The sequence below is a fragment of the Leiobunum rupestre genome, chromosome 10 (assembly GCF_980474605.1).
Source record: "Leiobunum rupestre chromosome 10, qqLeiRupe1.1.hap1, whole genome shotgun sequence".
In the NCBI taxonomy this organism is placed as follows: Eukaryota; Metazoa; Arthropoda; class Arachnida; order Opiliones; family Sclerosomatidae; genus Leiobunum; species Leiobunum rupestre.
The window spans coordinates 24,984,068-25,004,263 of NC_143393.1; the positions used below are offsets into that span (position 1 = coordinate 24,984,068).

General features: G+C 38.5%; 4 protein-coding genes across 5 annotated transcripts; 3 read left to right on the forward strand and 1 right to left on the reverse strand.

Moving 5' to 3' along the window:
- Positions 1-1,998: 1,998 nt before the first annotated feature.
- Positions 1,999-5,276, forward strand: LOC149925161 (glutamate receptor U1-like). The gene is made up of 7 exons (XM_090161705.1): positions 1,999-2,034; positions 2,102-2,202; positions 2,259-2,349; positions 3,014-3,172; positions 3,229-3,358; positions 3,905-4,116; positions 4,959-5,276. The coding sequence occupies exons 1-7, from the start codon at positions 1,999-2,001 to the stop codon at positions 5,274-5,276; spliced, it is 1,047 nt and encodes a 348-aa protein (XP_090017831.1).
- Positions 5,277-9,105: 3,829 nt separating this feature from the next.
- LOC149925162 (uncharacterized) lies at positions 9,106-11,745 on the forward strand. Its single transcript, XM_090161011.1, has 2 exons — positions 9,106-9,327; positions 10,059-11,745. The coding sequence occupies exons 1-2, from the start codon at positions 9,133-9,135 to the stop codon at positions 11,574-11,576; spliced, it is 1,713 nt and encodes a 570-aa protein (XP_090017137.1). The 5' UTR covers positions 9,106-9,132; the 3' UTR covers positions 11,577-11,745.
- Positions 11,746-12,024: 279 nt separating this feature from the next.
- Positions 12,025-19,067, forward strand: LOC149925163 (glutamate receptor ionotropic, kainate glr-3-like). Of its 2 annotated transcripts, none has more exons than XM_090160614.1 (8): positions 12,025-12,362; positions 12,419-12,519; positions 12,583-12,673; positions 12,761-12,919; positions 13,731-13,860; positions 13,930-14,141; positions 14,212-14,492; positions 18,757-19,067. In XM_090160614.1, the coding sequence occupies exons 1-8, from the start codon at positions 12,330-12,332 to the stop codon at positions 19,001-19,003; spliced, it is 1,254 nt and encodes a 417-aa protein (XP_090016740.1). In that variant the 5' UTR covers positions 12,025-12,329; the 3' UTR covers positions 19,004-19,067. The 2 variants fall into 2 exon arrangements, with proteins under 2 accessions (XP_090016740.1, XP_090016741.1); XM_090160615.1 differs by having other exon boundaries at positions 12,025-12,344.
- Positions 19,068-19,347: 280 nt separating this feature from the next.
- Positions 19,348-20,183, reverse strand: LOC149925164 (uncharacterized). Its single transcript, XM_090160542.1, has one exon. It carries the CDS (start codon positions 20,074-20,076, stop codon positions 19,414-19,416), a length of 663 nt encoding a protein of 220 aa, XP_090016668.1. The 5' UTR covers positions 20,077-20,183; the 3' UTR covers positions 19,348-19,413.
- Between the last annotated feature and the right edge of the window lie 13 nt (positions 20,184-20,196).

Genomic DNA, 20,196 nt, shown 5'->3' on the forward strand with positions numbered 1-20,196 from the left:
AAATCCCCTCTGTACACCAGTTTAGGGAATCAATGCGATACTGGGCTGATTAAAGTTTTTGAAGGAAAGGAACATTATTTTTACTTTTGAAAGGAGTTTTCAATAGGCATTGATACCAATGTGCGAGCTTCATAATCCATCGATAATGTTTTTTTTTAACATGTCCTATAACTATCGACATAAGTAACATAATAACAATAACAAAAGTCTTATCAGACTTTTGACAATAAGTATGACCCTTCCTATTGTTTTAATGCTAATTTCCTGACCGATTATGAAACAGTGTTCCCAAAATACCACTTTTTTCGAATATTGGTAAATAATTTTAGATATGCTAAATAATGGTAAATAGTGGTAAAAAATTGTATGTATTGATTTATATTGTAAAATAATATCATTAATATGTGAAATCAAGAAAATCATAAAAAAAAGTAATATACCAACTTTAGAAGATCTTAAACTTTATTTTCATTACTCTACAAGTCAGTTCTAAATCTTAAAGGTTTTATCTCCATAAAATTAATGTGGTTTATGTTTTAAATAGTTACTGTAAATAATTCATGGAAATATATTATTTACCACCTGTTAAATACCACTTCGGAACCCTGTGACCGAACCTATTTTCGAAACTGACATTCTCGCCAAGCTCCGATATGGAGCATGAACTAATTAGAGTACATACTAATTAGTTAATGTTTGTACTTGCACTCGAACTGAGTAACGTGTTAGCGTCCTTGGTAGTAGTATATTTCGCGTTAGGCATATTTAGACACTAGGAGTCTCTGTGCTGAGAACTAAACCTAGAATGCGCAATAGCTCTGTAATTAAGTTCGGTGATTATGTTATGCTATTGATATTTTCGGTTACTGCTTAGTGGTTTTTTGCGGATCTAATCCTTAAAATTGTTATGCTCTTTCGTAAAGAACGCGTTTTAGGGCAAATGGGACAATTCCCAGGTGCCCCACGATTCTATGGCTCCCTATGCTGGGATGCCGCCGGTGCTCCACGATTCTATGGGCCCTATGCTCGGATGCTGCCGGTGCTCTACCATTCTATGGGCCCCATGCTCGGATGCTGCCGGTGCTCTACCATTCTATGGGCCCTATGCTCGGATGCTGTCGGTGCTCTACCATTCTATGGGCCCTATGCTCGGATGCTGTCGGTGCTCTACCATTCTATGGGCCCTATGCTCGGATGCTGCCGGTGCTCTACCATTCTATGGGCCCTATGCTTGGATGCTGCAGGTGCTCTACCATTCTATGGGGTCCTATGCTGGGATGCTATAAATATGTATTTATTTCCCCGGTTTTAAAAGTAAATAAACTTTACTAAATTATTTTCATGCCATTGTTTTCTTATTTTTAAGAGCTTCTATATATGTGCAATAGAGCTCGCTGTTGAAAAATTAAAATAAAAACCCTCTATTTAAAGGGAGTATGAGCTAATTAAAAAAAATCGTCTGCTAACACGCGCTACGGTTCGTTTTTAACGTGACTAGCGCCAATCATGCCTGGTTTCTGTTAAACCCAGTGGCAGATATGTGAAATTTGTTGATCCACCAAAAGTATGGAAATTCACCCTTTAACCCAAGTGGGAGGGATAAAGTCTGACTTATTGCCCGAACTGCATTTTTGTTATTTCTATAGCGTCGTAATCCAACCTCCTAAAAGTTAAATAACCCTGGTTAAATTATTTATTGATTTGGGAGTTTGAATTGTTACAATTTACGAAAATTGAATTTTTCGGCATAATACAACGCAGAAAATGGTACCTTTTTGATTAGAGTCTCATAACGTTTAGCAAAAAGAAAATGTAGCTTTAGAAACTTAAGGTGACAGTAACTCTCTTTCTTTAGGAACATCGCGAAGAAGTCACGCGTGTTAACTATTACTCTGTCGATATTGTGGAAATTTGTTTTCTCGCAGGTGCAGCAATTCCCGTATTCATCTTGAAGCTTTGGCCGCGTTTTGGGGAGCTAACGCTTCTTAATAACTTAGTATGAATCAAACGCATTTAATCGTGGCCGTTGAACAAGTGAGAATATGTTTTTCTACAAATACATCCGCGTTAGTGGAACTAAAATTTTACTTCCATTTAAAAGTGGCTACCATGGATTCGAATCAAAGGCGAATGCTGTAATTGGAAACTCGAAGGCCCCATGCGAATGATTTTAGACGATCTATCCACTCGTCTGGGTTTTAGGTGAATTTACCCCCACCGTTATCACTTATTTTTACTTAATACGAAATTCCACGCAGTTACACGTTACGAAGACCTCCCGATGGCGAATGGGGTAAGAAAATAGACGATTTCAACTATACCGGTATGATTGGAATGTTAAAACGAAAAGCAAGTATTTTTTTAAACCAAACCGTATTCAGTGGTTGCCTAAGATTTTTTCGGTCAGGTAGGCCAAGCGTGTTGGGCCCCATATTTTAAATTTTTTAAGGCCCCTTAGAAGGGTTTTTTGGGCCCTTTTCCTAGCAAAAAATGGTGTTGCCTCCTTTAATTTTTACGCTCCCTTTAAAAAATTTATTAGAAATTTAAGGAATTAAAAAGTTACCCACCCTCCCAAAACGTGTTTGTTAATTTAAAAGTTTTGGTCCTCTTTGTTGTACATTGGAGTAGAGGTCGGGGATGGTTAACTTTAATTCAATAGATAAAGCTCTCAAAATTGTTCGTAAAATGTTTTGATCAAGTAATTTATATTTCTGTATTATCCGATGATTTTTTTCGATAAATTTGTAAAATTAATCGGAAAAACGACGTTTTTTTCGATAAAAAGCTAAAATTTTCCGAATAATACATGTTTATTAATCATTTCCCGAAATATTAACCGGCAAATTTCTTTGTTTACATTTTTTTCCCCCAAAAAAATCAATTTAATCATGGATAATGATTAACCGTTACCGACCTCTACGTTGGAGTACCAGTCCTGGTCTAAATCGAAGCGCAGCCACTATGACCGCATTAGCTAGAAAGAGGTGATCAATTTGTGATTTGTTCCTCTAAGGAAGCAGATTTGGCATTGGGTCCTTTCGCACTCACTGAGGACAGATTCCAAGTGGCTCACTTTTCCTCACCAATCTATATGGATTCGGTGGCCATTCTTACCAGACAAGCCCTGACGAAAGGAGCGGCTTTCAGGCTTCTCAATATTTTTACTTTAGAGGTAGCCCGTTTCAAATTATAGTGGAATACCGTACCGAGTAAATGTCTATTTTTTAGATTTGGTGCTCCATTTTGGCTGCTTTATTGATCGTGTGCGCTTCTTCGACATTATTTAATGTTTTCTTCGTGTCGAGGTACTCCGTGACTGAGACGATCGTTAAATTCTACTCGTCACTTTTGTCCCAAAGTAATTTTCGCATTTTCATCACCTTTTTATGAACAGGTCAGCGAACTGCCGCGTTTTTGGCGCTAATCGTTCCTCACTTTCAGGCCCTCTGCCGCTTCGCGCCATCTATACCGCTATTCCAAACTATATTTAAAAAGTTATATAAAATTAATTTTTTTATAGCACCATTGAAATTATAGTTCTTCTTAATAATGTTTAAATATTATAATATTTAAAGCTAGATTATAATACAAACTATAGAACATATTAAAAATATAAAATGTAAAGATTCAGTAGATTTCGCATCGTAGTGAACAGTCTGTATTTAGTCTAAAAATAATATTAGTTTTATTATCATTCGATAGATGGTAGGACGAGACGCAACAATATTTTCCATTCTATATAGCCTTTTTCCCACACCAAAAAAGGACTACGCTTCTGACGAACGGATACACTTCGTTGTGTAGGGAGTGCCCTGACCTGTCTATAAAAAGATCCAGAGTTTTTGAATTATCGCGGTTTAATTGTTGCTGAAACTTTCTATTTTAAATTGAAAACTATCCGAAGGTGTTTCCCATCCGAGGGAAGAAAGGCGTTTGAAATTCCTTTTCGGGTTTTGGCTCTTTTTCTCGGCGAATATCGTAGCTTTCATCAAATGTCAAATTCTCTCCAGTCTCGTGACTCGTTTGGGTGACAACGTTGACACCTTCGACGACCTCTTGAAAACTAAACTGATACCCCTGATAGAAGCCGGTGGAGCAATGCAGACTAACCTATACGTTAGTGTCAACATGTTCCATTTACTCTTTTGGTTTTGATTCAATCAGGAGTGTTACTTCTTACGAGAGAAGTTCCAGTATCCTGCTAATGTTATTCGCTGGCTCACGCTGATTTTTAAAAAAAATTTTGGAAGAAAAAATATTGCGCTGCGAAATTCATCATATAGTGAGTTTCAAAAACATTTTGAGCCGTGGTGTGGGCTAAACATGGCCTATGGGCTAAATATACGCGGTTTAGCGGGAAATAGTTCTTTTTATAAAATAACCTTGGCCATCTTGTTGAAATGTTGCCTCCCCGCTTCATCTGTGCATAGAGGAATAGCCCTGGAGTGGTATTGATAGTTCTGATTGGGCTAAGCACTGACATTCCTCTTCAGAAATCGCGTAAAGGGGGATGTAGAAACGGGGGGGTGTGTCGAGGTAGACTTTTATCTATTCATACATTCCAACAAAGGCAGCGCGATCTACCGGTTAGGGTTTGAATTCTTTAAAAAGTCTACCTCGACTTTCCCCCCTTTGTTTTCCCCGCCTCGAACTGGCACTACGCTGTCGGATTTAGCATCTTCTTTCCTTTCCCCTCCTCTACTATACCTCCATGATCTGTGGATCCGTTTTATCTCCCACTAAAGAGTTTATGAACTCATTCTTAGGCATTGGCTGAACTATTCCAGGGCAACATTTCAAAAAGTTGGGCAAGCGTAAAGACCTTTTATAAAATCAACTATTCTCGCCATACGGAAGTGAACGTTTAATTTTTATGACCTAGCTGGATATTTCTGCCGTAGGAAATATATTATAAACTTCTGATTCAAAGTAATTTTTTGGCTTCTCTCCAACATTAGTCTTCAAGTGATGATACCATGGTGAAATTGTGCAAAAGGATAGATTCTTATCCTGGCACAAAAATGCCTCAGAAACAACTCCAAAATGAAATGACTCTGAAGAAAATCTATCTCCGAACACACGCCATCATCACCGAATATTCCAGCGTTCGAGGGATATTATCGGAACAGTCCAGCCGTTTTAACATTAACACTTCAGATGGAGACGATGCTTGTGACTTTCACGTTGGCAAGTTGAGTTCTCGTCCCCTAACCATGGCCCTTGCTTACCGGAAGGATTTGGATCCCACTTTCGGAAATAAGCTGAAAATGTTGTAAGATTCTCCATATTTTTGAGTACTGAACATAGATTTGACATCCAGTTTTTACCAGAACCACCACTATCATGGACAGCGGCAACGTCATTTTTTGGTTGAAGGATTTCACTTCCAACGCCACCAACTGTCTGTCCGTAGCTAAGAAAAGGCGAGCTCGCCGTATCGAATTTAAGGCTATCGCGGATGTATTCAAAATTTGGATCCTCGGAGTTATCTTATCATGTTTGTCGTTCTTAGCGGAATACGCGTACGCGCGACATGGGCGACGTGTAAAGCAGGTTCGCGTTGACGTTCAAGGCGGAAGTCAATCGGTCAATGTAACGACATCGAGCTTAAGTCAGACAGACCATTTAATTAATTAAGGCAACGAAGTTACGCACGAAGATTCCAAATCTTGGGTTATTACTTCGTACTTTTATGCCCTGTATTGATTTTTGTTTTACGCGCTAAAACCTTTCTATATCATTTAAAATAAAGTCGCAATAGCGAATACCTGTTAAAACGTATTATCAACCTTTGATCACTATATTCTTACTTCGTCTTTCTGTAAATGCATCGAGCATATAGTTCGCCAGGCAATCGCTGTAACAAAATGAAACTGATCAGTTTTCCCGTCATTTTGGTGTACTATTTTTCAACAATTACCGCGATTGGAAGTCAACAAGTCGTGCCTAAGCCGGCTACCAACGCCATTCACAAATGCAATGGTATTTGTTTTTCAGTTCTGAATTTCTGTATTAATAGCTTTAAAAGTCGCTCGATGACTTAGCCTAGCTAATTATTATTATTATTATTATTTTCGTACAGAATCGTCTAAGTTGCCCAAATCTATGGACGTGTCCAACTGCACCAAGCCTCCGTGTGAGGTGCATGTGGGAGATAATATCGGCATGAAGGTTGCATTCGATACTGGTAACGCCTTTGTAAAAGTGCTAATTAATCTCTAACAAAGTTGCGGTTTTCAAATTGGTATTTGAATTTAGGGTCGTGCAAAAGCATTAGTTGCAGGCCTGCCTATACGAACCAACTGTTGAACCAGAACTGGATGCCCATGCCCTGCGTTGACATGTGCCAGATGGGCTGTAAGTGCCCGACGAAACAAGGAGATACGTGTACCATTAAAAAATCCGGGAAGGTGCCCCATTTAGTCCTATCCAAGGTAAAGTTATTCCTATTGTTCTACAACATTGTTAAAGATTAGTTACCAAAAACTAACATTTTAGATGAAGATGAAGCTGAGGATTGTCTTATGTTGCCACCTCACAACTGAAATGGGTTGCTTTATTCCGGGCATTGCCTGCCCACAGGGTTCCGTCGAAATAACTTGCGTCACTACCGAAGCCGTCGTCAATCCAGCCGTACTTCGAAAGCCCACTTTCCAGGGTTTCCCACCTCTTCCAGGATTCCCACCTCTTCAACCGCTTCCTGGATTCCCACCTCTTCAACCGCTTCCTGGGTTCCCACCTCCTCAACCGCTTCCGGGTTTCCCACCTTTCCAACCACTTCCAGGGTTCCCAGCTGCACCCCAAGCACCCGCACCGAAGCCCGCCGCTCCTGGGATGCCGGCATTTTCTTTCCAAGGCTTCCCTCCTAATCAGGGCTAAACAGTTGAAAAAATATTTCACCACCTACAAGACGCCAAATTATTTATTTTGATTTTAATGTTCCCAATCTAATCTACAAAAGCAATAATATATTGCCAAAATATACAATATATAAGATTGCCATTTTGAAGGTTTAGATCACCATTTTGAAGGTCGAGACCACCCATTTGGGCACCTCTGCCATTTATTGTACACCAATAACACCATATTGTCCATACCAAAATTTATTATAACCACGTTCGAACGATTGCTTCTTGGGACAATGAGTCCGTGATATTTCAAAAATTCCCAAATAACTTTTCTAAGGTATAAATTGTACGAAACAAGAATAACAATAAAATTATACATGCCACAAAAAAAAACTCAAATGTTTCCAAGAACAAATTTTTTCCAACGTGATTCCCAAACAAGGACTTCGATCGCGTCGTGTACTTACAGCATCCATTCTTGTCAACAAATCTGGTGGACCACGTACAATTACTCAGTCGTGAAATATAGCTCTTCTCTATAGCTCTAAGCCTAATCATGACTGTCGTTATGTTGATCATAGGCCTAAGCACTCTATCCCTACTACGCCTCGTGGATTCCCAGATTCCGCAGATAAATGAAATTAAATCGTTTCTGAAATGCCGTAAGTTACAATTTACAATATACTGGCAATTAAACTAAATTTGAACAACTTTTTGTAATATTTCCAACCGGAAGAGGATTTGATCGCGCCTTTACCGAACGCGGTAGCTGGAAGCTGTACGAGCAATCCCTGTATACTTCAGAGTTCTCAAACTCAACGGATGGCTATTCAGTTCATCCCAAGTAACGTATAATACAGTACATCAACGTTGGCAAACGCTGATAATTTCGCACTAAATTCCAGCTAAAAACTGTAAAAACGTCATAACTAAAGCTTGGTTCAAAATGTTCAACATCGACTTTGGGTACATACCTTTGCTTTTACCGCAGAAAAACGCTTGCATCGATTTCAAATCCACCATGTCCTGTCCGTTAAAAAAAGGAACGCCATATACCATAACGAAACAAGGGTACATTTGGTACTTACCAGCCGTAAGTTTAGTTACCCCTATCGAATAGATCGATTCCTAAATTCAGAGGGTGGAAATTCCCTTCCCCTACCTTGAAAATACTCGCTCATAACGTCGTCTTCTCTTCCACTATCAAGCTTGATTTTCACTAATGCAACAATGCCACAATGTTGGGCTACCGTCGCGATGACGCAAAAATATTGTATAAGCCTTGGTTTCCACTAGCGCGTACAAACGTTTTGACACAGGCAAAGAAAAAAGCAATATGAGTATCATTATTTATGAAGTCAAATTTACGAATAACGATGAGGGAAACCAAATAGAGTCTGCTTTAGCCGCTACCTATCCAGGTTTCAATGGCGAACCAAAGGGGGCATAGCGATAGTTTTCGGTCGCCAGTAACGGTGCGAAATTCAACTTTGGCAGGTATAATCGCAAAAAAATACAATTGGGGGATTTTAAAATTCATTTTGCGCGTGAAAATACGCCGCCATGTTAGGGTATAAAAGCAAGTAAATAAGCCTGCTATACCTCATAATGTAAAGGTATTGTCGCGTGCAAAAACGTAATTTTGAAATCGGTCAATTGACGGATTTTGAAATGACGTTTTAGCGCGCGACACTACAGGTACATGTCTTGGGCACACAGCCTTCTTTGCGTGCTTTTTTGACCATAACATGTAGAGGTATTTTCACGCGCAAAATGAATTTTAAAAGCCGTCAATTATGATGCGGGTTAGTGGAAAATAAGGTTATTAGGCCTAACGGATTTTTTTTTGCGTCATGGCGTTTTTAGCGAAAATCAGTCTTCAGAAAAGACGACGTAGAGGAAGTAAGTCTTGATAGGCGGAACGAAACTTTTACCCAATGACTTTTGGAATAGACCTATTTAAATTACTGTTTTTAAAAATAATCATTAAAAGCCATTGTTGTTGGTATTAAGACTAACTACACTCTGAGAATCGCCCTAATATGTGCAGACGATTTAGGTAAACCGGAGGAAGTCATTTTTTGTTTCCAGTTTCCATTCGAAATTAAATTGGCGCCTTTTTTCTCAATAAGTGGTTAATACATTGTTTTTTAACCGCGTGTTTTGTGTAAGAAATGTACGTTGATTTGTTTCAATAAAAAATTCAATATTGAGAAACGTTTTTGCTCACTCTGGTATATAAAGAATGGGGAACCCATATCGCTGGTTTTATTTCATTTGAATCATGCAGCCGGACGATGTAGCCGTAGATGACACCGGGCACGTCGAGAGAAGGCTCTTTTCGGGCAACAATGATATAGAAATCATTTTTCAATTCCAGAGAAATGTGAAAGAGGCCATGGACAGGGCAGCCGTAGAAAGATTTTTCCGGACTTTCAATAACCAATTGGAAAGCAGCGAGTGGGCAATCAGAGAATTGGTACGGGCTGGTCCTACAGTCTCTTTTAAGGCTGGTTTTCGCCTTAGAGACCAACAAGTAAGGGATAGTACACTCAGTAGGGAGCTAATAAGGTTACAGCTGACGCCAGCGCTGGGGTGGCGGCTTACGGTAACTTTTCTAGTTAAACGAAACTTCGTGATGAATCTTCATAATATGAATTTTTACATAGCTTCTTAAATTATTATTATTATTATTCAATTTATAAAACTAGAAATTGTTTCCAATTTATCAACAGGGTCTTAGCTTTGCATGTTTGAATAACATGACATATCAGTGCAATGTTAGATATATTTTTCAGCTGTTTAGGTTTCACATGAGTGTGCCGTTGCTTATTTGCTGGTTTACGTTTTCATTAGGGCTAAGCCATCGCGACGACGAATGTTGACGCAAAAAAAAAGATATTAAGTGCTTGTCATAATTTATCTTCACGCGCTTAAAAACATTTGTACGTGCGCTAGTTTAAACCAAGGATTGATTTAAAAAATCTAAACTCACCATAGAAAATATAGAAAAGGAGTAGCAAATCTGTCGGGGTTCTTAATCCCTATTAACCTTCAGTAATTTTGTGGCCTAAGACTAGTCTGTTGAGAGATTTATATATAAACCTCACCAAACCTCTAGCTCGAGAGCTGCTATTCCTTTTGTATATTTTCTATGAGCGGTTTGTGCCTTTATCAAATCGTTAATACTTGTGTTACAAATTCTAACAGTTAAACTTAACAAATACACCGGGGACCAAAATGGAACGTATCAAGAGAGCCAGGTTGGTGGCCAACGGACCAGTCCTTCGTGTATCACGCAAATCGGGAATTGAAAACTCGAAAAAGCGATGGATTCGTCGTTGCTCTAAGATGACTATCGAAGGTTTTTTAGATTTGTCGAATATGTTCGTATCACCCAGTACGAAGAGGTCCAAGTTCGGCTGTGATGCGATTCGTCCGCACGAGGTTCAATTTCCAGTCAGTATGATCCATCCGACCATGGAGGTCCAACGCTGTAAACATTCAGTTTGCGATTTCGATCGAATTCTAGATTGCGTCCAAAAGACCAGATCGAGGGTACGCGTAAAAAAGGTCTCGAACAACTTTGATGACAGCGAATCTACGGGCACCGAGGGTACCTACGTAACTGCAACCGAAGAGATGGTATCTAGAAGCGATGCAACCAACATAATTGCTACCGAAGACGATATTTCTGTGGTTCCAGTGGAACAGGACTCAACTACGCAACATAAATCGGATGCCGACCACGTAATTATGGAGTTCGGTGGTCCAAATGAATCCAACGACAACGAGGACCTGGAGAAGATGTTGTTTGGTGATGAACGCGAGGATCAAAATTCATTCTCTTTCGCCTTCAAGATTGGTTCGGATGTCGACGAAAAGAATCGCGATTGGAATAATGATATAATGAATAATTTCCTGGCAAGTCAAGAAAAAATGAAATCTGCCCTCCAAACTCTACCGAAAACGAATTTGAAACCAGTCGCCACAGCTACGAATAATTCCCAATCTCAAGTGGAAACTAACCCGTGGTTACCACTTGAACAGCTCTTGACGCATTTATTACCCTCGATCGCCACGTCAGCGAAATTAACCAAACTCGAAAAACAAGAACGTAATTTGAAAGGCGGTAAAGAAAATGCCGCTACGAAAAGTTTCGCCAATATTCTGAATCTTATAATGCAGTTTAAACAGCACGTTACGAAAATTAAGAAAGATATTAAAGAAGAAAATAATAATCGAGATACCGCCACTTCGGCAAAGGTCAGCCCACGCGGCTACGACGGAGGTGAAGGAGTTAGTTCCGTCCTGTTGCAGTACTTAGCCAAGCAACAACGGGCCAGTGTCAATTTCGACGACTCTCAACACGAGCGAATGCCCAAGTCAGATGTAAACCAACAATCAGCTGCCTGTCCTGGAGCCCGACCCAAACTACCCCTCTTGCGCCCTGCGGATACAATTAAAGGCGTCACTTCTTTCTGCCACAACCTGACCAGCAAAACACCTCAAAAGGATGGTCACAGGATACCAGAGGCTATTTTGCAACCTTCTGGCGACAAACCCCCGGAAGCCCTCGGAAGCGACAATGACCCAACTACAACCAAAAGTTCCGATATTCGAATTTTAGCTGCAGGAGCTCCGAACCCTTCGGAACCACAAGTATTACGAAAAAATACTCCACATTGTCCACAAAGTAAGAAAAAGAACCAAAATAAAAATAAATAAATGGCGGGTATCGACTTCATTCGGGGAAAAACTTTTTTACATAGTATATTTTTTTATTGAAACGACAAATTTATCATTTTGAATATAATAGTAAATTTAATTTTTATCTTTTAAAAACAATACGTACAGGGATTTTTCGATAATAAAGCATTGCAATTTTTAATAGAAAGGCTGGTTTGTTTTTTAATTTTTTTTTACAAATTATTAATTATTAACAACACCGCTTTAGTATCAATTTGAATTAAATATTAAAATTCCAACTCAATAATTGTTACCATTTTAAAAATAACAATTTATTATCGCGTGACAGTCTATTTTTATCGTTTTTTGTTTCTTTAATGACATTATACTACCTATTACTAAAGTCAAAGGCTACGCAGTCCTCGTACTGCCAGCTTTTCTAAACAGGTAACATTGATTTTTAGTATGGTATACGGTAAAGTATATATCTGTAGTAACGCTGCAAGCTTAGCCGAGGTATCCACGTAGTTTGAACGTTAAAAGTATCGCCTTTTAAGAGTCCGTGTCATGATCCAAAAAGCGGGGAAAGTTGGGAAATAAATCAATACGTATATTGCGTTAACAAAGAAATATTTAATAGACCCTTATTTCTTGAAAAAAATATACTATTCGTTACATTCTGGGTCTAAGCGACAATTTTCCCACCAAGAACCGGTTTTTACACTATTATTATTCTGCTTCGGAAAATCAACAACGGCAACCAAATGAAGTTGAAATCGCAATAAAGTCGGGATGTTGGCGAATTTAGTAATATCCGTGTATCAGGTAATTTAAGTTTAATTTTAGTTAATATAATTATTTAATTCTTGGTGAATGTATAGTGGCTTCCATGGTTAAAAGTGACGGAGAACGGTACGGAGATCAGCTTAAAAGGACCCATGGATAAAGTTCTAAGACATTTAGTTTCTCGTATCAGATTTAAGTAAGGGGGAACGTATTAGCTTTAAGAGTCTTTGAGTAATCGCGTTTGTTCACGTTCATTTAGTTACACTTTAACTCTTCCACCGGACAAGTTGTGGGGATATGAGAACGGAAACGGAACCTTTACTGGCATGATGGGAATGTTACATCGAAATGTAAGAGAACGCTTGATGACTTAGGCCTAAGGTGGTGCCTTGGGTATTAGCCTAGCTGATTATTAACTTAGCGTCGTTTCGTAACAGGAAGCGGATTTTGCGTTGGGACCTTTCACTTACTCTCAAGACCGGACGAAAGTGGCCGTCTTCACCAGTCCAATTCACATGGATTCCGTAGTCATTCTTAGCAAAAAACCGTCCAATAACAAAATTCAACTGCAGATTTTTCGCATTTTCACGTGGGAGGTGATAATTTGTCCGTCAATGTCTCGTTTTTTGACTATTACCATAAGCCTATCATAAGGTCCCCATAAGCAAAGGTCTAAAACAATTTTTTTACGATCACATACCCGTTATAAAGAGGCAAGTATTCAAAATCTGCACTTCCTAGTGGCTACGTCCTCAACTACACATTTCTGAAATTAATTTTGCGAAATGCATTATGAATGCGCGCAAGTTTTTAAACTTTGAACCACGCGGGATAACTCTGACTCTCCGACGCGAGCCCTTAGCACCGTAGCCAAGGCTTATTCGCAATTTTATCGCTTTAAAACTTAAAATTAAGACTTATCTTTGGAAAATGATTCACCAGAACCTAAAACTGGCTATTATAAATAAGAATTAAACGACAAAACTGGTAAAAAAGACCGTATATTTAATAAAAATTATTATTATTATTATTTTTATTTTTATTAAATATACGGTCTTTTTTACCAGTTTTGTCGTTTAATTCTTATATATTGACCGTTGGTGGCCTCCTACTTTTGATATTATAAATAAGAGTTGCGTTTCTGTAGGTATTTATTTTTCAAACTTGAGATTTAGACGCGTTTTGTGTGGCATTTATCAACCCGAGTGTGGCTGCTCTACCAAATAAGATATTATTTTAGATGTAGAAATTTTGAATTTTTTTTATTGCCCTATCGTCGTACGCTAATTTTCTCCTCTCCTGGACAACGCCGTTACCGTAGGACCCTATGGTAGACCTTTACTTATGGGGACCTTATGATAGGCTTATGCTATGACGAATATCAAAAGAGTTTTCGTTTCGGTATAGTTGTGGATTTCTATATTAGTTTCACTTTCCATACTATGCTTCTTGGCCGCTGTTTTATCGGTATTTTCCCGTCGAAAGTACTCGCTTTCCGGAATATTCTTAAAATTTTTCGCTTCATTAAGTTCGCAAAGTAAGTGCACCAAGTTGTTTTCTGTTATTGTAGGTGCTAAGTCGGGTGAGTCTTTTTGTATCGCGATAGGTGTGGCTATAATACCGAAGGAGATTCACTTGAAAACGTTATTCGCTGCTTGGCTCTTTTCATCGACGATATTTGCGTTCGCTTTCAACTGTCAGGTTCTGACCAGTCTGGTCCTGACGCCAGCGAAGAACATCGATACTATTCGAGACTTAGTCGATTCCAATATGAAGCCCATCGTAGAGATGGGGGCTGTCATTGAGACTATGTTTATGGTTTGTCTTTAATTATTTCCCATCCGTTTTCATTTGGGGGTGAAATTCATTTTGTATAGCATTTCTTTAGTTATCCGGTGATAATCTGATGAAGACAGTATGGACCAAAATAAAAAATACGGGTGAGCGAGTGGCTATAAGCGATTTACAGGACGAAAAGACTGTAAGCAAAATTTGCGATGGCACCCACGTGGCCATTACCGAATTATCAAGTAGCGTAGCCATCACCGCCTTGGGCAAAGAAATGACCGATTGCGAGTTTCACGTAAGCCCCTCCATCGACTACTTGGTTTTAGCCATGGCCATGAGTAGATATATGAACAAGGACTTGAAACGGGCCATCAGATTTAAGTATGCCTCATTTCAAATAAAGATTCACACCGGCGTTTCAAAATACTTTGGTAGAAATGCAGTAGCCCCTACGACCGTACCTCGCGGTAGCACATCCGACCAATCAAAAACTAGTTAAAGGAAAAGTCCAGGTTGGGTAAAACTTGGGTCTATTTGAAAGATCATGTTTAAATAAACTCAAAAATATCAGTCGTAAAATTGTATCTTTTTTTAATGACGATAAATTAATTTTTAAACGAGCGAAATTTACCACCAAGCGAGCTGCCATTTTCTTTCGCCTACCCTCCGCAGACCGCACGCGGAGCAAGCGCGCGCGGGGAACAGAGCGCTGTTAAAGCCTGTTATAGCGCGAACAGCGCGTGATTAAAGTCCTAAAACGTCACCCCGAAACAAAAAATGGCAGATCGCTTGGCGGTAAACTTGGCTCGTTTAAAAAATAATTTCTCGTCATTAAAAAAAGATACAATTTTACGACTGATATTTTTGAGTTTATTTAAACATGATCTTTCAAATAGACCCAAGTTTTACCCAACCTGGACTTTTCCTTTAAATTCAAACGCCGGTGTTCCCAATTAATTAAAGGTTGGTTTTTACAAGGGTCAAAATGTCTCGACAGCCAGCGTCGACTTTAAAATCTCATTTAGGCACCTAAGTAAAGTAATTACCATAAGTGTATAATTTTATTTCACATAAGTGTGTCAGTTCCGTAACTTCCACGTGTTATATTTTCTCTTGGAGCCTTTTTTAGAACGACCTAAAATGCAGTGGCGTAGCTAGCATGGGTGACACCCGGGACGGATATCATGGTGGGCTACTTACTAGTCTCTATAGTTTGTGTTTTCACGGTCGAGTGTCACCCCCAAACCACGCCCAAACGGGTGGCACCCGGGGCGGACCGCCCCCGCCCCCCCCCCTATCGACGCCACTGCTAAAATGTTTGATGTACTTCGCGCGCTGGAAACCGTGAGACCGACACCTGATACAGGCCAGGCGCTTCAATAAATCATCCTCCCAGGAAATCGCCAAAAAGTAATATTTCCGAGAGCCAGGACCCGCAAGGTATTGTTTATATACTGCTTGTTGAAATACTATACACTTTTCACCTGTAAACAGAACGTCGTGTTTTTGCCAAACCTTAATATGTCAAAAAAAAGCTACCTGTTTAAAAGGGAACGCTTGTTGCTGTTGTATAAAGGTGAAAAATTTCCATTATTTTCACAAGTACCATATAAACAATAGCTTGTGGATCCTGGCTCTCGGAAATATTACTTTTTTGGCGATTTCCTGGGAGCTAGGGTGATTTATTGAAGCGTTCATTGGTAATTGCATAAGTGTATAATATTGTTACATAAGTGTGACACTTCCTATTCGTCACATGCAAAGGTTTTAGTGAGAGCTATTACAAGACAGACTGCATTACGGGCTTAGTCGCCATTTTGCGTCCGCTCGCTAACGCGTCACACGTAGCCTTTGACAGTGCATCGCTAGGGAAAGATTTTCTTCTTGTGATGACGTCACTCCTTTACTAGCTTTCATTAAAATATTCCCCAAATTGACAAACGTATGGAACAATATGATAGAAGTACCTAATTATCCTATTTGTCTTATCGTTTCGGGTATGAAGTCAATGGACGCTTCAATAAAAGATACTCGGTTTCTACTCCCCTCTCCAAATTCTTCTGGGAAGGAGCTATTTCCGGTCGGTCGGTTAAACGGTTAGAATGGCTAGCCACAAAGTCATAGTTAAGCCAATTCGAGACGCGTTTTTGCCCTCATGAGAATTTTGCGTCAGATAAGAAACGCGTCGGCTCACGTGTATAAGGAACATTCTAATGTTTATTTTCGATAATATATTTTAAGGTAACATATATAATGTTTTTAAAACTAAGTATAAGAAGATAATATTATTATTATTATCATCCTCTTATGGTATAAATAATTAAAATTATATACAATATTTTTATAATACCAGGCAATTTTAAAGCTTCTCATGGAGGCAGAGTTAATTCATTTCGTATAAAATTATCTTTTGGAAAAAGATGAAAACTCATTCCTTTAGAACTAAACATATTACTTTTGCGGTACGGTATGCAACAAGTGTTTCCTTTTAACCAGGTAACTCTTTGGCATGTTAAGGCTTAGCAAAAAACTGATGTTACGTTCGAGAAAGTTTCCAGCTTTCTATTCACCAAGCACTATATAAATAATAACTTATGAGTCCTGGCTGTCGGAAATATTACTTCTTGGCAATTTCTGGGAAGATGTTTTATTTAAGCGCCTATTCTATCGGTTATTATTTCGACAAACTGAGACCTTGTTTCACACGGAACATACAATAAGTGTCCCCAAAAATGGATAATTCTTATATTCATTGTGATTTTAAAAAGGTTACCATGGAAACGAAATCGGGGGATCGCTTGGCACGAGCTACACATTGCCAGAGCCAGAAAACGCGCGAGGAATTTGGCACGTTCTCAAAATCCGACTCACTAACTTCCGTTTCCCTTCTTAAAAGTTGATGACGCATTTATCGTCACAAAGTTGAAAGTGACGTAATTTACGTTATATCCCATGAACAAAGTTTCATTATGGCATACGTGACTACTCGAGATTGCCCAAAGCATAGAAATCTCATAGGTAACTAGAATGCTGCCGTATAACTGGCAAATGGACCAAACGCCGTGGCAGACGATAGCCAGATCTCAGCCAATCTGAGCTCAAAAAGTGGTTCTGCCAAGAATTTAATGTTACCAGAGAGAATGACATCTCTTAGCTCCCGCGATAGTAGCGGAACCAAGGATGATTATTATCCTCCTTGGCGGAACCACTCTACGGCCTCTCATTTGCTGGTTCAAAACGAACTAGCGACAAGCTCGGCCGTAGGCGGCAGCATTCTAGTTACCTTTGAGTTTTCTATGGCCCAAAGCAATTAACATTTCATAGCTCAATTTCGTAGCCTAGCTGATTATTATTATTATTATTATTATTATTATTATTATTATAGACCACAGACCACATACCCCAAAGAGGACTTGCATGAACCTCGAAAAGAAGTGTCCAAAAGTGAAAAACCTTTATTTTACGAAAAAAAAATAAAAAGTCGTGCTTGAGGCAGCTTCTATCACAGTGGCGCCGATCGCTTTTTTTCCCAATGGGGGCCGAAGCTCACTAATAAACTTCGAATGAAGCTGCTGGCAACACTTTCTTGCTACGGATGCTTAAAAGTAAACTGCCTTTAACAACGGCGGTTTTACCAATGGGGCAAAGGCCCCATTGATTTTTCCCAATGGGGGTTTTGGCCCCGCCGCCCCCCCTGGGATCGGCGCTCACTATTTTTTTTTTGTTACTGTCGTGCGTACTCGTCTTTGTACCTTTCAAACTGCCCCTACTTGCCATGAGATGGCGCGCTCATTAATAAGGCACACCACATTCCAGACATTAAAAAAAATTAATTACTATCAGCCATACATGTCGCTCTTGGGGTAGGTGGTCTGTGGATGGACTAGCATTTTGCGTTTTCCATATACCAGTCTCGAGCGCTCCGTGATCGTTCAAAATCGATCTGCCAATAGGCCCTTCAATATAACATCTTCATGGAAATCTCCAAGAAGTAATGTTTCCGGGAGCCAGGACGTGCAAGTTACTGTTTATATAGTGCTTGTTGAAATAATGAAACTTTTCACCTCTACGATATGCAACAAGCGTTTCCTTTTAACCAGGTAGCTTTTTTGTCATATTTTAAGGGTCACCACCAAATAAACAGTAACTTGCAGGTCCCGGCTCTCGGATATATTAGTTTTTAACGATTTGCTTGAAGATGTTTTATTGAATCGCCTATTTCGGTAAATCGTTAAATCATGAAGGGTCTGGGAGCAAATTTTTTGTTCTGATACAATATTTTTTTAATTAAACGTAGTTATTATTTTTAAAGTGTTTGAAATTTTTCCAAGCGAGCAGAGGCGATTATCACAAATTCAATACTATGAGGTGTTATTCGTTATTTTTCGGCGACGGTGTGAAGAATTGATTTAGTTAAATATTTGCACTATTGTCATACTTATAACTTTATGTTACTTATGTTTAGGCTTTTAAGCTTTCTTTTCAACATGTCCTACTACGCACTTAAAAAAATATCATTATGAATATGATGCGCGCCAATGGAAATTTAAGTTACTAACATATTTTATCGCGGCATTTTTGCCCTTTGGAGAACCAGCCTTCAAACTTTCAATTTGCTAAAAATCTTATTTTAACGCTATTACAGAACATTAACTTTCATGCAAAGCGGTTTAGTGTCAAAATGGCTAGAAGAATTTAGGTTTGATTCCAAAATAGGTCATGATTTGATGACATCAACTGACCTAATTGCGATTCCGATTTGCGCTTTCAAAGACACGTTTCTGATTTGGTTGATTGGAATACTTCTTTCTTTTCCAATATATGTCTTGGAACGTCTACCCTTTCAAAGGGATCGAGTCGAAATAACTTATTCTAAAGTTAAAAAGTTCTAAATGTGAAAGCCTCTGTGCATAAGACTTGACCTACTGGCGTCAGTAGAAGTGCTATAAAGATTGGATATTTATTGAACTTTGAAATACCAATCAATTTTGTATCTATGAGAAAACTATTATCTAGGTTCGAAAGTACAAACAAAAAACTATGAGAGCACGTTAAGGCACTATTATAACATACTATATAATAAAAATTGAAAATTAAGTAATGAGAAGCACTCAGGTGTTCAGGGATAATTTGACCAGGATTAATTAGTTTTTACACAAGTTTTATTAGATAAATTTGCATTATTTCTTGTTATATTTCATCAAATGAAATAGGAGAAAAAGTGTAGACTCTTAAGTTGTACACGATGAAATAATACACAACTTATGTTTATTTATAAATATAATATTTACAAAGATTCTTTTTATTTTGTGTAATCTTCAATTAATAGAGATTTAAAACGTCTCACTTTTACTAATAACCTATCTGTGTCTGTTTTATCTACCTTTTTAATTATAATTCTAAACACTTCCAAAAAGTCTGGGTTTATTTTGGAATGACCCTTCACTAGATCAACTTCATCATCAATATGAATTAGTTGACTCTTTTTCAGAACCTTTCTCCCATTGACAAAGATTTTAGATTCGTAAAAGACATCTTCGATTTTAGCAGTAGATACTCCCAACCCAGCTTTTAATACACGATCGACCCGTAAAGAGGGTAAGTTCAATTTTAAATCTTTATAATCTTTGGCTCCAGGTATGTCATCATCTTCGTGTTCTTCTTCTCCTCGGATTTCTTCATCATCATCATCATCGGAGTCATCACTGTTACCTTTTCGTTTTTTCTTGCCAGATTTCATACGAATTAAATTCAGTTGACGGTAATTGGTTTCAGGTAAGATAACATTTATTTTTTCATTTGAACTTTTGATTCCAATGAAACGAAAATGTTTGTTTACACTGTGAAAACAAGGCGATTTTGTAACTGAAATTAAACGAGCTAAGGCTAAAGTTTTTTCCATATTTAAAATACTATGAAGCTGGATTAATCTACAGCTTTTCATCATAATTTTCGTAATTATCATAATTTTAAAGTAAGCTGTCGCGATTTCATATATCTATGGTCGCGTAAAATGCTGCACTTCCTCAGGCAGGCGCTTTAGCAGACTCGTTTATTTTAGCGGTGCCTACGTTATTTCAGCCGT